At 39.3% G+C, this 13,818-nt stretch overlaps 1 protein-coding gene across 1 annotated transcript in view; it reads right to left on the bottom strand.

Annotated features, from left to right (window-relative positions):
• The window catches only part of LTN1 (listerin E3 ubiquitin protein ligase 1), a 37,230-nt gene that overhangs the window by 5,979 nt on the left and 17,433 nt on the right, over window positions 1-13,818 (bottom strand). The window contains exons 16-26 of the mRNA XM_063126721.1: window positions 12,466-12,664; window positions 10,928-11,087; window positions 10,625-10,729; window positions 9,756-9,898; window positions 8,334-8,469; window positions 7,531-7,672; window positions 6,219-6,432; window positions 4,098-4,335; window positions 2,848-2,922; window positions 1,812-1,998; window positions 76-247 (exon numbers count right to left, since the gene is read on the bottom strand). Coding sequence (XP_062982791.1) covers window positions 76-247; window positions 1,812-1,998; window positions 2,848-2,922; window positions 4,098-4,335; window positions 6,219-6,432; window positions 7,531-7,672; window positions 8,334-8,469; window positions 9,756-9,898; window positions 10,625-10,729; window positions 10,928-11,087; window positions 12,466-12,664 — 1,771 coding nt within the window. The remainder of the gene's footprint in view (window positions 1-75; window positions 248-1,811; window positions 1,999-2,847; window positions 2,923-4,097; window positions 4,336-6,218; window positions 6,433-7,530; window positions 7,673-8,333; window positions 8,470-9,755; window positions 9,899-10,624; window positions 10,730-10,927; window positions 11,088-12,465; window positions 12,665-13,818) is intronic.

Genomic DNA, 13,818 nt, shown 5'->3' with positions numbered 1-13,818 from the left:
CAAAGTTTTAAATTTTATTTAAGATTTTTCAAGATTCAACAAGCTTTCGATAAACTTTTTAAAAATTGGACTGACCTTTAATGTCTAATTCAAGCTCTTCAGTAAAGTACGTTGTTATATCCTTATTTGGAAGTTCAGTTGTTGATCCTGGAAAGACAGGGTTTTCAGGCATGAGCCTAAACAGGTGATACAATAGTTTATTCAAACTCTTAGTTCTTCGAAGGTATTGTGAATAAAGAGCCCGCAGCTGGTGAAGAAAAAAGATGTAAAAATTATTTCCAATAAAATTTGTTCCCAGAAGCTGATGAACTAAAGGAATGTACACAATGAGAGGGACAAATGGTTTAGTGGGATTAGTTAAGAATGTTCTTGTACGTAAAGCTCCATCCGACGAGCGTTTTATTGCATGCTTGTTACTGGGCACTCACGGAGTTTGCTCAGGTCCCTCACATGACGTCCTCCGCCTCCCACCCCTTCTGGCCTTCCTTTCGCAACAACAAAAAAAACCCTCGTTAAGTCTGATATATTTTTAAACTCGGAATTGCTGCTCTCTCCTGTTGTGTGCAGGAGACGCAGCACCATTAGAACAGCAGACTGAATGGGCCTCGTGCTCGTTCTGCACTTCCTCTTTTGAAAGAGGAAGTAACTGAGGAACGAAAACACAGACAGAGAAGCGAAGATAGGGAGCGTGTTTCCCCCAGTGTGATGGAGCTCTAAGGCTTAATAAATGCTCACAGTACAGTAATGGTACCTCGTTGCTATAGCTATTTAAAAAGCTAGATAAATATATCTAATGCTTATTTGTATGAAACAGTTTAGCAATGTAAAGATGAAGTTAGTTCTCTGGGCAAAATAACATGCTGTACGCCATACAATGAAAAATCCATCAAAATGTCCCTATGACCATGGAACATGGAGAGAAGCGAATACAGAAACTATCATGAACAAGAAGCATTGTACAAAAAGCTCACACAATAAAACACCAGGTGCCGGTGCTATAGCCATCCTTTATAGGCACAGGTTGTTGGATACTAATAACAGGTTATTGAGGCACAATAAAAAATGGAATAGTGCATTCTTCCACGTGTTTTTAAAATATTTGTAATTGTGCTTAATGTTTACAGTCCTCTGGTCCTTCAGGTGTTGCTGTACTCCAACTCCCATCAGCCTTAGTGAGCATGGCCAATGGCTATGGATGATATGGGTTGTAATTCAATAACATCTGAAGGGCCACAGGTTCCCTACCCCTGATTTACAGATAAAGCTTGAATTCATATTGTGTGTTATTTGTCCACCAAATTTTAAAAGCCTCCACATTGATAGCTATCATCTCTTAAAATAAGCAAGGTAGAAGAACTGCTATGTAAAAGACAATAGAGAGCTCATTTATGTGAGATAGTATTTCTGTTGTCCAGTATGAAAAGGCAATGCACCCCATGCACTTCCAAATCTTTCCTTCTCACAGCTGGAAGCATGAGCTCCATGAATGCAGATTGTACAACTTATTGACCCAGGCAGGCATGAGAATAACCACAACTCTTTTTCAGATATATAGGAATACTTTTTTCACAAGGCCTAAAATGTGAATACCATTAAAACAGATAATCTGAAGCTCCACTTTCTGGACAAAAGAATCTGTAACGTGGTAACACGTTTATTAGTATTTATTAGTTCTGATGGGTTTAAAATAAGGTGCTTTTTAAATTTCCTGCAGCTGTAGATTAGGTTTAGCAAGAGGAGATGTGTAAAATCGGTACTGTAGCTGAACTGGTTTTTCCCTAGAAAGATGAAGAGAAGTGAGAATGATTTACCTGAGAAGTTGCTGCCTTGAAGAAAGTTAGGATTAACTTCCAGGTGAGAAGGTACCCTAAAACAAGACAAAACTCCTCACTCAGCGGCTGAACCATTGCAAACTCTCCAACAGGGATGCACTCTAGGATGTTTTCTAGTAAGTCTTCTTGAGTGGCAAGAACAGTCATAAGAGCTGCTGGTGGAGACCTAAAATGAAGGCAGGAAGGTGCTGATTTTTACATTCAGATCAGTTTCTATTGTACCACGTATGTAAACACACTGGGTGCATTTCCACGACACTCTAACCCATGATGGGTGACAAGCTGTGTAGTGTGGGTTGTTTTGCAAACAACCCACAGTACGTGGTGGGTGGGCCTGACAGATGATTGGGCACAGCACCCACAGAGTGTAATTCCCCCTGCCCCACTTTCCCCTTCAGTCTTCCAGCTAGTGCCATCTGGCATCTCAGGGAACTTGGCAACAGAATCAATTTTGCTTGCCACCAAGCCCCACGGTCTCTGCTTTGATCACGATTCCTGTGCCCCTTTCCCTTTGCCAGCAGTAGCACCTCCAAAGTGCCCAAATTGCACTTCAGAGGGGCTGCTGTTGCCCTCCCAGATCCTCCAAGCCCCCTGTCCCCGCTCCGATCATGATCAGTGACAAGGTTTGCACAACACGACAACCCACCATGGGCAGCTAACTATGGTGGGTTGTCGTGTCATCTGAACCTGGCACATTCTCCGTAGGGTGGCTCAATTTTCACAAACAAGCATCTATGAGAATCAAAAGGGGAGGCCGACAATAATTCCCCATTGGTGATGTGATCCCCTCGATAAATAATAAAATAAATAAATAAAATGGATAATAGAAAATTAAAGACACACCATACACTTTCCCTCATAATTCCCACTGAAGAACCAGGTATAGTATATATTCCTACAGAAATTCACTATTACCATCTTTAAAATAATGTAATAAAACGTTTGGCTGAAACACTTCAAGTTCTACTAAGATACACAAAAGCATAATACATCATAAAAATAAAATGAAACATACAATAATAGTTCCTCTTCTTCATCACCATAAGATTTGAGATCCTCATTGTCAAATTTAGGCAAATCAGACATTAACCTGGCATTTGGAAGAAAGAGGAGGGGGGAAACAGTAAAAAAAACTATCCACATTTTTATGGCCCAACATTTATCACATTCTGAAAAATGAGCACACTGTTTTATATTATAATTGTCAATTTACAGCAGGGCATAACTATTTAGAGGGAAACTGGTGCCTAAGTCCTAAACATTTGTATCAGTGATTCACATTACTGTAGTATTTTTGTGATACTGAGCTTGCTTTGCTGTCCTTCAAACTCGGCATTAGCACTAATATTTATTTCACTAGGAACTGTATATAGCAAAGAGAAACCCACAATAGCTCACAACTTGGGAGAGATGGAGTGGCATAGAGAGGGAAGACACCCCCATGCTTCCCTTCCCCCCTCTCCTTCACACCAAGAAGTCCCCTTGCAAAAGAGGTGCAAAACCTCAGGCCCGAGGCGAAATCTGGCCCTCCGGGGTACCCCAGATGGCCACACCCTCTTCCCCTGACCTCCTTACCATCAATCTTCGGGCTTTTGTGCCGTTTTCCCCCTCCACCCTAAATGATTGAAATGCCTCCCTTAATGCTAAGTAAGTGCTAAGTTAATGCTAAGCAAGAGCATTAAGCTAAAATATGTTGGTGGTGGTCCCACCCATTTTACCTTTGGGCCCACCCACTACCGGAATGCAGCCCCCAAATGCTTATCTCAAATGGAATTCAGGCTCTCTGGCTGGAAAAAAAGGTTAAACTCTGCTGCTCTACAAGCTGCCACTATGGAAGGAATTAGTAGAGGGATTAGTAACTGGTGCCCACAGGACAATGGTCACCAGTCCCTCTGGGAAGAGGCAGCATAATAGGTGCTACTGCACAAGCCCTGTTCAACCCAGGAATTTCTTGGTTACATTGGCTTGAGAAAGAAGGAGAAGACAGTCACTGTGTCTTCCATCCCCAAAGCAGGAACAGGATTCAAGGACACTTCTCAGGATGGAGACTGGGAAAGTTGAGCACTTAGGCTAGTTCAGGGTGACCAAGATTGCTACTAGTATATAGGTAATGTATCACATTTGTGCATCATGTTGAACATGATGCACAATCATGCTAATCCATTCCCTGGTCTTTTTTCCAAATATAACTTCTGATGATAAAATGAAAAAATGATACAAGAAGACACTAAACTGTGTTGAGAGGGGAAGAAAAAAATAACTTACTTATTTAACATGTGGTATACTGTGATTTGAACAGGTCTAGATCTGAAGAGAAGTAGTGGAGAAAATGTATTTAACAAGGTCTGCAGTTTACCAGGGAGGTTTGTCTTCTGGCCAGCAACAAATTTGGCAGAAAGTTTATGGTTCAATAATTGATCCTTTGATATGTATGTTAAAGCTTTACCCAAAGATTTCAACATGGAGTTCTTAAATGATGTTTCCAGTGTATCTTTTTCTTTTCCTGTTTAGAGGGAAATACAAATCACATTTTTAATTCAGTTTAGCAAATTTACAACAGTTTATAGAACTATTATTTCCACCAAGCAAAAGCCTTTCAAAATGTCACACAGAAATAAGTTGACTGTACTCTTTAAATAATAGATTTACAAACTTTCTTCAATGGATTGCAAAAAGTAAACTACATCCAGAACACTGCTAAATTCTAACCTTTTTCAACTGACTGCAACACCTAACGAGGTGAGGGGATGACAAGTGTGCGTGATAATACATGTATGGAAGTGGATGCATTTTTTCTGTGTTGTAGTCAATTAATGTTTATTATATTTCGAAGGACCTGCTAAGTCTGCTTGGACATAACTTTTACAGACTGCGAAAGGACAGTCAGGTTGTGGTGACTTCAGGACATACAGAATTGAACTATGAAGATTCTATGTCCTTAGGACTTTTAGATCAAACTACAGCCTTAAGAGGCAACAGAGCAGAGCTGAATATGCTATCTTTTTCAAAACTTGCAGTCATAACTAGGGATGTGCTCTGCTTCTAATCGGACCGGCGAATTAGAAGCGGAGCGGGGGGCTTCGCCTGCCCTTAAGGCGGAGGCGAAGAGGATTGGGGGGCTGGTGGAGCGTGGTGAAGAGGATCGAGGTGAAGGCGGATCCTTCGCCTCAATCCAGAGCTCCACCGGAAAGGTAAGTGGGGTTTACCGGGCCCTGCCGCTGTCGCTGTCGCCCATGTCCGCGGTCTGTCGGCGTCTTCAATTGAGCCCGCGGACTTCCTGGTTGAACCGCGGGCTCAATTGAAGACGCCGACGGACCGCGGACGGAGGCAGGTAAGGCCCCCCTCCCCCTTGGTCCCTTACCGGGCTCTGCCGCCGTCGCCGCACGGGCGGCGATGGCGGCAGGGCCCGGTAAACCTCCCGCCTTCCTCTCCCGGCCTTACCTGGCGCCACTCCCCTCTACTGCGGAGCTCCAATTCGGAGCCGGAGCTCCGCGGCGAAGAGGAGCGGAGTATGGGCGGAGCGGCGCAGAGCGGAGCGGGCCGATCCGAAATTTTCGGATCGGCCCGCGGGGCGGAGCGGGGGGTCCGTGCACACCCCTAGTCATAACACATCAACATTTGATTTAGCATGGGAACTGCAGTGATGGAGCTGATGCTCTGTTTAGACAGGGGAGAAGCTGCACATCTGTCACTATGAGCTGAGAATGGGGGAGTGTAAAGCCTAAAGGGAAAGGAATGCCTTGACAGTGTGCGTAGAATGCTTCTCATTTTGTACTACACATCACCCTGGAAGCCTTGACTACAGCTTATATTTGTGTCTCATCCCATGCAGTTTAAGTCTTGTTAAAAGAAGCTTCACCTCCAAAATAACATGCCAAAGTATTTGTCAGTTAATATCACATACTACAGCTGTTAGGCTGCAACCCTATACTTGCTTACATACGAAGCGCCAGGCTGCTGGATCAGACCAAGGGTCCATCTAGTCCAGCACTCCGTTCACACAGTGACCAACAAGTTGTAGACCAAGAGCCAACAAAGCAGGACATGGTACAACAGCATCCTCCCACCCATGTTCCCCAGCAACTGGTGTACACAGGCTTACTGCCTCGAATACTGGAGGTAGCACACAACTAGCCATTGATAGCCTTCGCCTCCAGGAATTTATCCAACCCCCTTTTCAAGCCATCCAAATAGGTGGCCATCACTACATCCTGTGGTAGTGAGTTACATAATTTAACTATTGCGCTGTGTGAAGAAGGACTTCCTTTTATTTGTCCTGGATCTCCCACCTGTGTGTTAGCCCCATTAAACTCAATGGGCCTTATTTCTGAGTAGGTATGTATAAGAATACAATGTTTGTATACTTCTCCTTTGCCATAGACTTACGTGTGACTTTTACCAACAAAGGTAAAAGTAAGCTATGAATGCCTTCAGAAAAGAAGTCCTGCCATTCAGTTATGAGGTTTGCTGGAAGTTTTTCAATGGTTTCTGGAGTTGCTGCTTGGAAATAAGAACTCAAGGCAGCACTCAAGTCACAGCTGACACAGGCAAACACTTGCACCAACACAACTGGAAAGACTGCCTGGCTTTCACTTGTTGTCTGTAAGAAAAGAAGACCAAGAGAAGCTTGAATTATTTTCCAGTTCATAGAATCATAGAATAGTAGAGTTGGAAGGGGCCTAAAAGGCCATCGAGTCCAACCCCCTGCTCAATGCAGGAATCCACCCTAAAGCATCCCTGACCGATGGTTGTCCAGCTGCCTCTTGAAGGCCTCTAGTGTGGGAGAGGCCACAACCTCTGGTAACTGGTTCCATTGTCGTACAGTTGTGAAATTGCAATGACTTGTAACACCTATTCAGATACAACTTTTATTTCTGTCTTAAGTTACACATAGACCCGGTTCACACAACACACCTGGGTCATCATGGGTTATTTAACTCATGAAGAGCCAACGATGCATGACAGGTGTGTGCAGCCGCAATTTTCAATGTACAACCTCTGATTAGGACAATTAGGGCTGTGCATGTCACTGCGAATTATTCTAGGCTTAAACAACCCTCGATTAGTAGTAGGGTTATGTGAGGGTTCCTTAACCCTCAAATAACCCACGACAGCCGGGTTTGCATGACACGGTGCAGCCTTCAATTGGAAGTTCCGTATTCAAAATGGCGGCTGCATGCACCAGGATGAACCAGCCGTGTTGTGCGAACTAACCCTCCTATAACAAATCAAAACATGTGCTACAAGAGTAGGCTCTAATTATTAATGGATAACTTCCTTTTTTTCTCTTTAGATATATCTTCTGTATCTCTCTTAGCCTTATTTTATTTTAACTGTACTTCCTCCATCTTTGGAAAGGCACAACATTAATCAGTTATGGTCCTGTATATTTTGATAAAATAAAATGTTGGTTATTTCTGCAGAGTAATGTAGAAAACTGGTAAGCAAGACTAAATTGAGTTCAGATCATCTTAAGCGTTCTGAAGGTTTTGCTCCATGAAAACTGAAAACATTTAATACAGCCAGTAATACCGAATAGAAATATAATGGTCTTACTTAACCTTAAATGACAGGCTGTTGCAGCATATTTTACATTTACAAAAGGCAAGAAGTGCCACCCAGTGGATTCAAAAAGAAAAATATAGCAAACTCTATTTATACAGAGGTCATATCATTCTCTGTGCTTATACTTACTTACTTCTAACCATGCCAGCATGGAACACATGACAAAATCCCACTCACTCTCCAGCAAAGAGGAAGGATTATTCAGTAACAGAGAAACAAAACGGATCATCTCTATATTAAAACCAAGCAACTGTGGGTTTCCTTCTTGCAGATTGCTGGGAGGAAATTGAGAAAAGATTAGAAACTTCTTTTTAAGAAAATAAATGTATAATTTAATACGAATATTTGTATCACACACAAAAAAAAATTCATTACAAACTGGGAACATTAAGGCAAAAAGTACAAGGCAAATTAACATGCAAACAAAAAAAAAGTATTATGTACAAAACTTTTGTCTTGTTACCTTTATTAAACTATTCCTTATTAATAATTACCAACTTTATTGAGGAACACAGCTAGTTTATTGTGAAGGTCTATATGCCTATATCAGAGTTGCAATGTTTATTCAATTAATTGGTTAGAATAATACATTTTAAAACTTTCAACAGACTAAAGAGATGTACCCAATTAATTGGTTAACAGCTTTTTTAAAAAAGTAATCTTTTTTAATACAACTGCTCATAAAGACTGGATGCCAAACACCATCTTCTCTCTGCTCTCACATACAGAATGAAAATATTTTCTAAGATAATGCTTAGAAAAAGAATGATGTATGTGTCTTGCTTCAGAAATATTGTTTTAACATTTATGCAGATGTAAACTTGTCTAAAACACATACCGAAAACTGCAATTTGCTTGCAATCCTTTTATTAATATTACTAGTTCAAACATTCGACATAGCCCTGTCATTTTAAAAGCTATAGTAAAACTACCCACCAGCTGTAAAGAAAGCTCTTCTCATAGTCATTTCGCCACGATATTATGATTTTTAGTATTCCAGGCATTAGTTCTCCATAATCAATGCTTTCACAATTCAAGCAGGAATTTAAAATAGCGAGATATCCAAAAGCTCCTAAAATAAGAGTCAAATACCAGGTTAAAATGGTCATATTGAATGCCTTGGAACATAAGAAAAACAGTAAACTAAAAGCAGGGACCAGAAGTGAACACTGACTGCTGGATGTAAAATCAGAAAAAAAAATAGCATCAACTGAAGCTCAACACTTCTCAGTATTCAGTTTTTTAAAAGTCACTCATTTTCCTATCTTTGTTTTATAGGGGTTTTTTTTCTGGAACAAGGCTGAGCTACAAACATTCAATGGCTGCATTTGGACTCCATGATAGTCAACCATGGGTTTATAGTCAACTCACAGTTGGTTATTTTGCGAGTACTCCCCACATGATCAGAGAAATAACCAACTGTGGGTTATAAGTGGATTATTAATCCACGGTGCTTTGACTAACTCGTCACCTCATCTTCTCAGTCCTCCTGCTTGTATCCCAACATCCCTTGCTGCTGAAAACAGAGTTCTGCCAGTCAAGTAGAATGGCAGCCACCACGCTGACCGCTCTTGCCTAGTGACTCTGTAGCCAATGAAAATAATTAACGGTGCCCTCCACATGACACAATAACCAATGGTGCTTTAAATAACCCACTCTGCACATCACTTGTTATTTGTGTAGCTATTTTGGCAAAATTACCCACCGTGGTAATTCTTTGAATTCAAGTCATGATGTGCAACTAAATCTGCAAACAAGTGATGACCTTCCAATTCATTATATGGTTCAAAAATGACCTCTAGTGCAGCCTTTCCCAACCTGGTGCCCTCCAGATGTTTTGGATTACAACTCCCAGATTTCCTGGCATTTAGCAATGTTGGTTAGGGCTGATGGGAGTTAAAGTGCATAACAAGTTACCCATCTTTAGAGTGAGTAAATTTTTTTTTGCACTTTTAAGAATAGTGGTTCTCATCTTTTGACTAACTATTCTCCTGCCCTCCCTGACATTCCTTAGGGATATTGAGAGACAAAAACAAAAACTTTACAAAGTCGTTATACTCAGCTGTTCAGAAAACAGGACTGGCCTAAGATTAAGCCTGATTGTTAAATGTACTTTTTTTTTAAGAACTCTTCTAAAATTAACTTAAATTTACCTTATTTATCTGGAAGGTTCTCTTGCAACATATAATGTGTCCTTAGAACAAAGCACTTAAGTGAAATCAAGAATATACTAGACAGAATTAATGGCTCTTCAAAAACATTTTTTTAACCATAATGAATGGTGGTAGTAATTCTGAATGGCAAATAAGTATCTCATTAAATCCTACCTCTTACTGGGATAATATTTAAGACACTAACCATCAGTACCGAGGAGTTCAGTTTCATTGCACGTCATTAGTTTAGCAGTACACTGAATGACAAGTTCTTCCTTATCTTCCTCAAGTAAAAATGGAGACAGATTCTGAAGTGTGTGCAAGTTGCCTTCTGTTAATGGAAAAAACCTGTCCATGGAAATAAGGTATCAAGAGAAAATTCCGGAATCAATGAAATGTCTGCTATTGGTACTATGCAAAGTAATATTGGAACTGAGAACGATAATTTCATTTGATGTTTTTGTTGGAGAAATTTATTAAGAACAGGGCTCACCCACCCACAAACAATCAAGACACTGAATGGGAACAGCATTTATATGAATCAGGCAAGAACCTAGAGCACAAAGAATCAAAACAGTATAGGAAGGAAGGACAAAGGCACATTAGGAATGTTAGGATGTTTTCCAGCAAAAGACGTTCTCAAAGTTTGTGCGATGAAATCACAACCTTACTTATGATTCAATCCCACACTCCGCATATATATTTACCCTATCACAGTAAGGTTACTTTATTTCAACAAAAGCTATTAAGAGATACGAGTGTTTTAGATCTAGGTTTATACAAGCATCAGTTGCATTGCAGCATCATTACTACCCTGAACATATATGACAGATGTATTTCTCCTGGAGAGGAGGAGGATCTGTATTACATTGTGGATCCAATTTGTGCAGAGAGATGACTGCTAATATGCTATTTTGTCTCTGCCATATGATTTGGGACTGCAGTGGTGCTGGCTACATCATCCTACAATTCAAGATAATCAATGTGGTCCCTTCTTCCTATTTCCTCCTTAATCGATGTGGCAGCAGTAGGTGAAATCATAGTCTAAGAAGCACTACTAGCCTACTATCATACCTTTCTGTTGTACTGAAAAGTGCTTTAATTTTGCAAGATGCAATATTCTCTGTGTCTATAAATTTAGCCATGGTTAAGGCCCAAAGTCGTCCACTCTCTTTTGATCTATGAAAAGATAAGAATGTTTCTGTGATTAATCTAGTATATTTATAGCAAAAACAACACATTTCTATTAATTCTCAGTGTGAACAACCTTAAGATTTAGATGTTAAGGATACTCAAACACAAAAAAATTGGGCTTTTGATACTTTTCTAATGAAAACTAAGAAGTAACTGTATTTTTCTCTAAACATAGATATTTACCTGTTGAATAATGCTTGCAAGAGGCAGGAGATATCACTGTGAATGTGTAATTTTTCACATGAAATATTCATTACTTCAGGGAGATGAAGAAATTCAACAAGCAGGCAAGGTGGATTGGCCAGTTCTTCAATCCATTGTAAGGCATACAACTGTTCTGCAACTAAAAAAAAATGCAGAAGAGAATCCAATCAGTGTAATCCGACATCTGCATTCGTTGTTAAAGTACGGTAAAGTTTATTAAATGTGAAATCCAAAATATAAAATGTATACATTAACAATCATAAGGGGAAACTGGCAAGGAGTCAAACCATGGGCTGTTATAGGGTTACTGGAAGGATGTTACCCCTCCAACAAGCCATGCAAGCTGGGTTTGGATGACACAACATGCTGCACCCGGGCAGTGATTATGGCAGTCATGCCCTGCCAATGCCACAATGGATTATTTAAATCACAACATGTGTGACTCTTGGAGAGGAAAACAACCTTCCAACAACTCTATAACAACCCACGGGTTGACTCCTTGCCAGCTTCTTCCTGTGATTGTTAATAAGCCAAGTTAAATAAGCCATGGTGGTGTATTTTGAACATGCGAACGAGGTCATTCTTATTTATATAGCACTGTAATTTACATGACAGTTTGTATTCCAGCAGTGATTTCATAGCTCTACTATAACCTTATTTTATGGATAGAGAACTGTAGCTGAAAGATAGTGCCAGGCCTCTGTCTCTTAGTTTTAACTCCAGCACTTTATTCACTGGCACTCACTTGGCTGCACTGGGCAAGAGCTCCTTATTCATATAGAAACTTTAATGATGCAGAAAGCTTACACCTAAGCACAATATTTATGAACCATTTCAATAGAGGAGGGATCTCTGGGTACTCAAAGTAGCTCTTTGCCCTGCTACAAAAATAAATAGGGAGGTCTGTGTATGTAGGAGCTGTACGTGGGCAGAAGAACAAACACAGAGCATTGTCTCAGAGCTTTAAGAAACATGCCTAAGCAGTAAACCACAGCATAAATCATAACACAGAAAGCGGGACAGAAATGCCATTTGATTATAATCCTAATATGTGCTTACCAATACATAATCTTTGAAATATCAATTCCCTTATTTATTTATTTTTATTTAAAATATTTGTATACTGTTCCACATCCAAGATTTCAGAGTGGTGAACAGCAGATAGGTCAAAAGAATAAAAACACCATATTAAAATAATTACTACTAATTAAAAATAAAGTTCAAAGTCAAATTCTGATAAAACCACAGTCGGTCACTCTAGGAAAGCTTCCTGAAATAAAAATGTTATTTTTTTAGCAACACAATGTTCCAAAGGGAGGGAACTCCAAAGAAAGGGGCTCACGAAGCTGAAAGCTCTTCTCCTGGTGGACTCCAATTCGGCCATAGGTTCATGTGGAACCACCAGGAGCATGCCCTTATTTAATTTAAATACCTATATGTCACATTTCTGCTTTACAACCAGCCTCTACACTGGCTGATAATAAAAGAAAATTAAATCAGACATAGCTGTCACTTACTGATATTTTCAAATTTTGTTTCCATTTCATGGTTTTCAAAAACCACTCCTTTTTCCAGTATCAATAGCGCCATTCTACTTAATAGAGCTGCAACACACAGGTGGCTTGGAAGTTTAGTCATAACACAAAGCTTCCAATCTGTTCCAGGTATCTCACAGTTCATACTCAATCTTCCTTCCAAAAGTGGTTTTCTTAGCCACTGTAGTAGTAATAAATAAATAAATAAAAGTTAAACAAGTTTTCTACGGTGTCATAAATTGCCATTCACATAATAGGAATATCACATTCACATCTGAATAACCAACTGTAGTTCAAATTAGCACATAAAACTATGCTGTGCTCTTTTCAGTGCCAAGTAAAGACCACCTTATTTTCCCAGGCATTTTAGTCTGTCATTTTCTATTGTATTAAATCTCTTACTGTATTTTAAATCTTTGTACTACTGTAAGATTTTATTTGGTTAATATTTTTAATTTATACTGTAGTTTTAAACTTTTAAGAACAATTTTTTAAAAAAAACTTTTGTATATTTCTTTTCATAGGTTTTAAAATGTATATGTTTTAAATTTTGTAAGGCTGCTTTGACCAGTATTGGGCAAAAGGCAGGTTACACCTACTACTACTACTACTACTAATAATAATAATAATAATGTATTTTATCATGTAGTATTTTATGGTTTTAATGGTTGTGAACTGTCAGAGAGCTTCAGCTATTGGGTGGTATAGAAATGTAATAAATAAATAATTGCCAAGAGATGTATTTGTTACATGCAGAACTTGTTGGCCTACTTATTAATAGTATAGTATATTACATTGTGAGCCTTAGTTACAACAAGACTTTACACAGAAAGCACTTTAGCTTCATGTTTGAAACACCAACATCATAAGGTATGAATTGGTCCTGAGTGGTTAACTTACAAGTCAAGTAATCCCATTACTTCTAATGGGACTATATTAAGTACATAAATGGCTGTCTACTAAAGTGATAATTATCACCTTGGGAAACAACAGTGGCCCAGAAAAATATATATCCCAATTTCATTTTGAGCATTTGATGGCACTTTATAGATTATAGATTCATCATTTTCTCAGCCAGTTCAGTTTCTTCTTTTTGAAAAAGCATTTACAAAAAGGGAGAGGCGGGTAATAAATAATAATAATAATAATAATTAAAACACGCACACATATACATACACACAAATATGATGTAAGTAAATCCATTATAAAATGGCTCTACAAGAACAGTGTCTACTTAAAATGGTTTAATTCTAATTTTTTATTCCATCAATGGAAAGAGATTCCATGCATGGAAGGAGTGTTGCACACAAGGAGGAAGTCTTTCTATAATTGCAA

Source organism: Elgaria multicarinata, chromosome 5, assembly GCF_023053635.1.
Source record: "Elgaria multicarinata webbii isolate HBS135686 ecotype San Diego chromosome 5, rElgMul1.1.pri, whole genome shotgun sequence".
Taxonomy (NCBI): domain Eukaryota; kingdom Metazoa; phylum Chordata; class Lepidosauria; order Squamata; family Anguidae; genus Elgaria; species Elgaria multicarinata.
The sequence above is the reverse complement of the archived record's forward strand: the minus strand, read 5'-3'. Positions and strand labels throughout refer to the sequence as shown.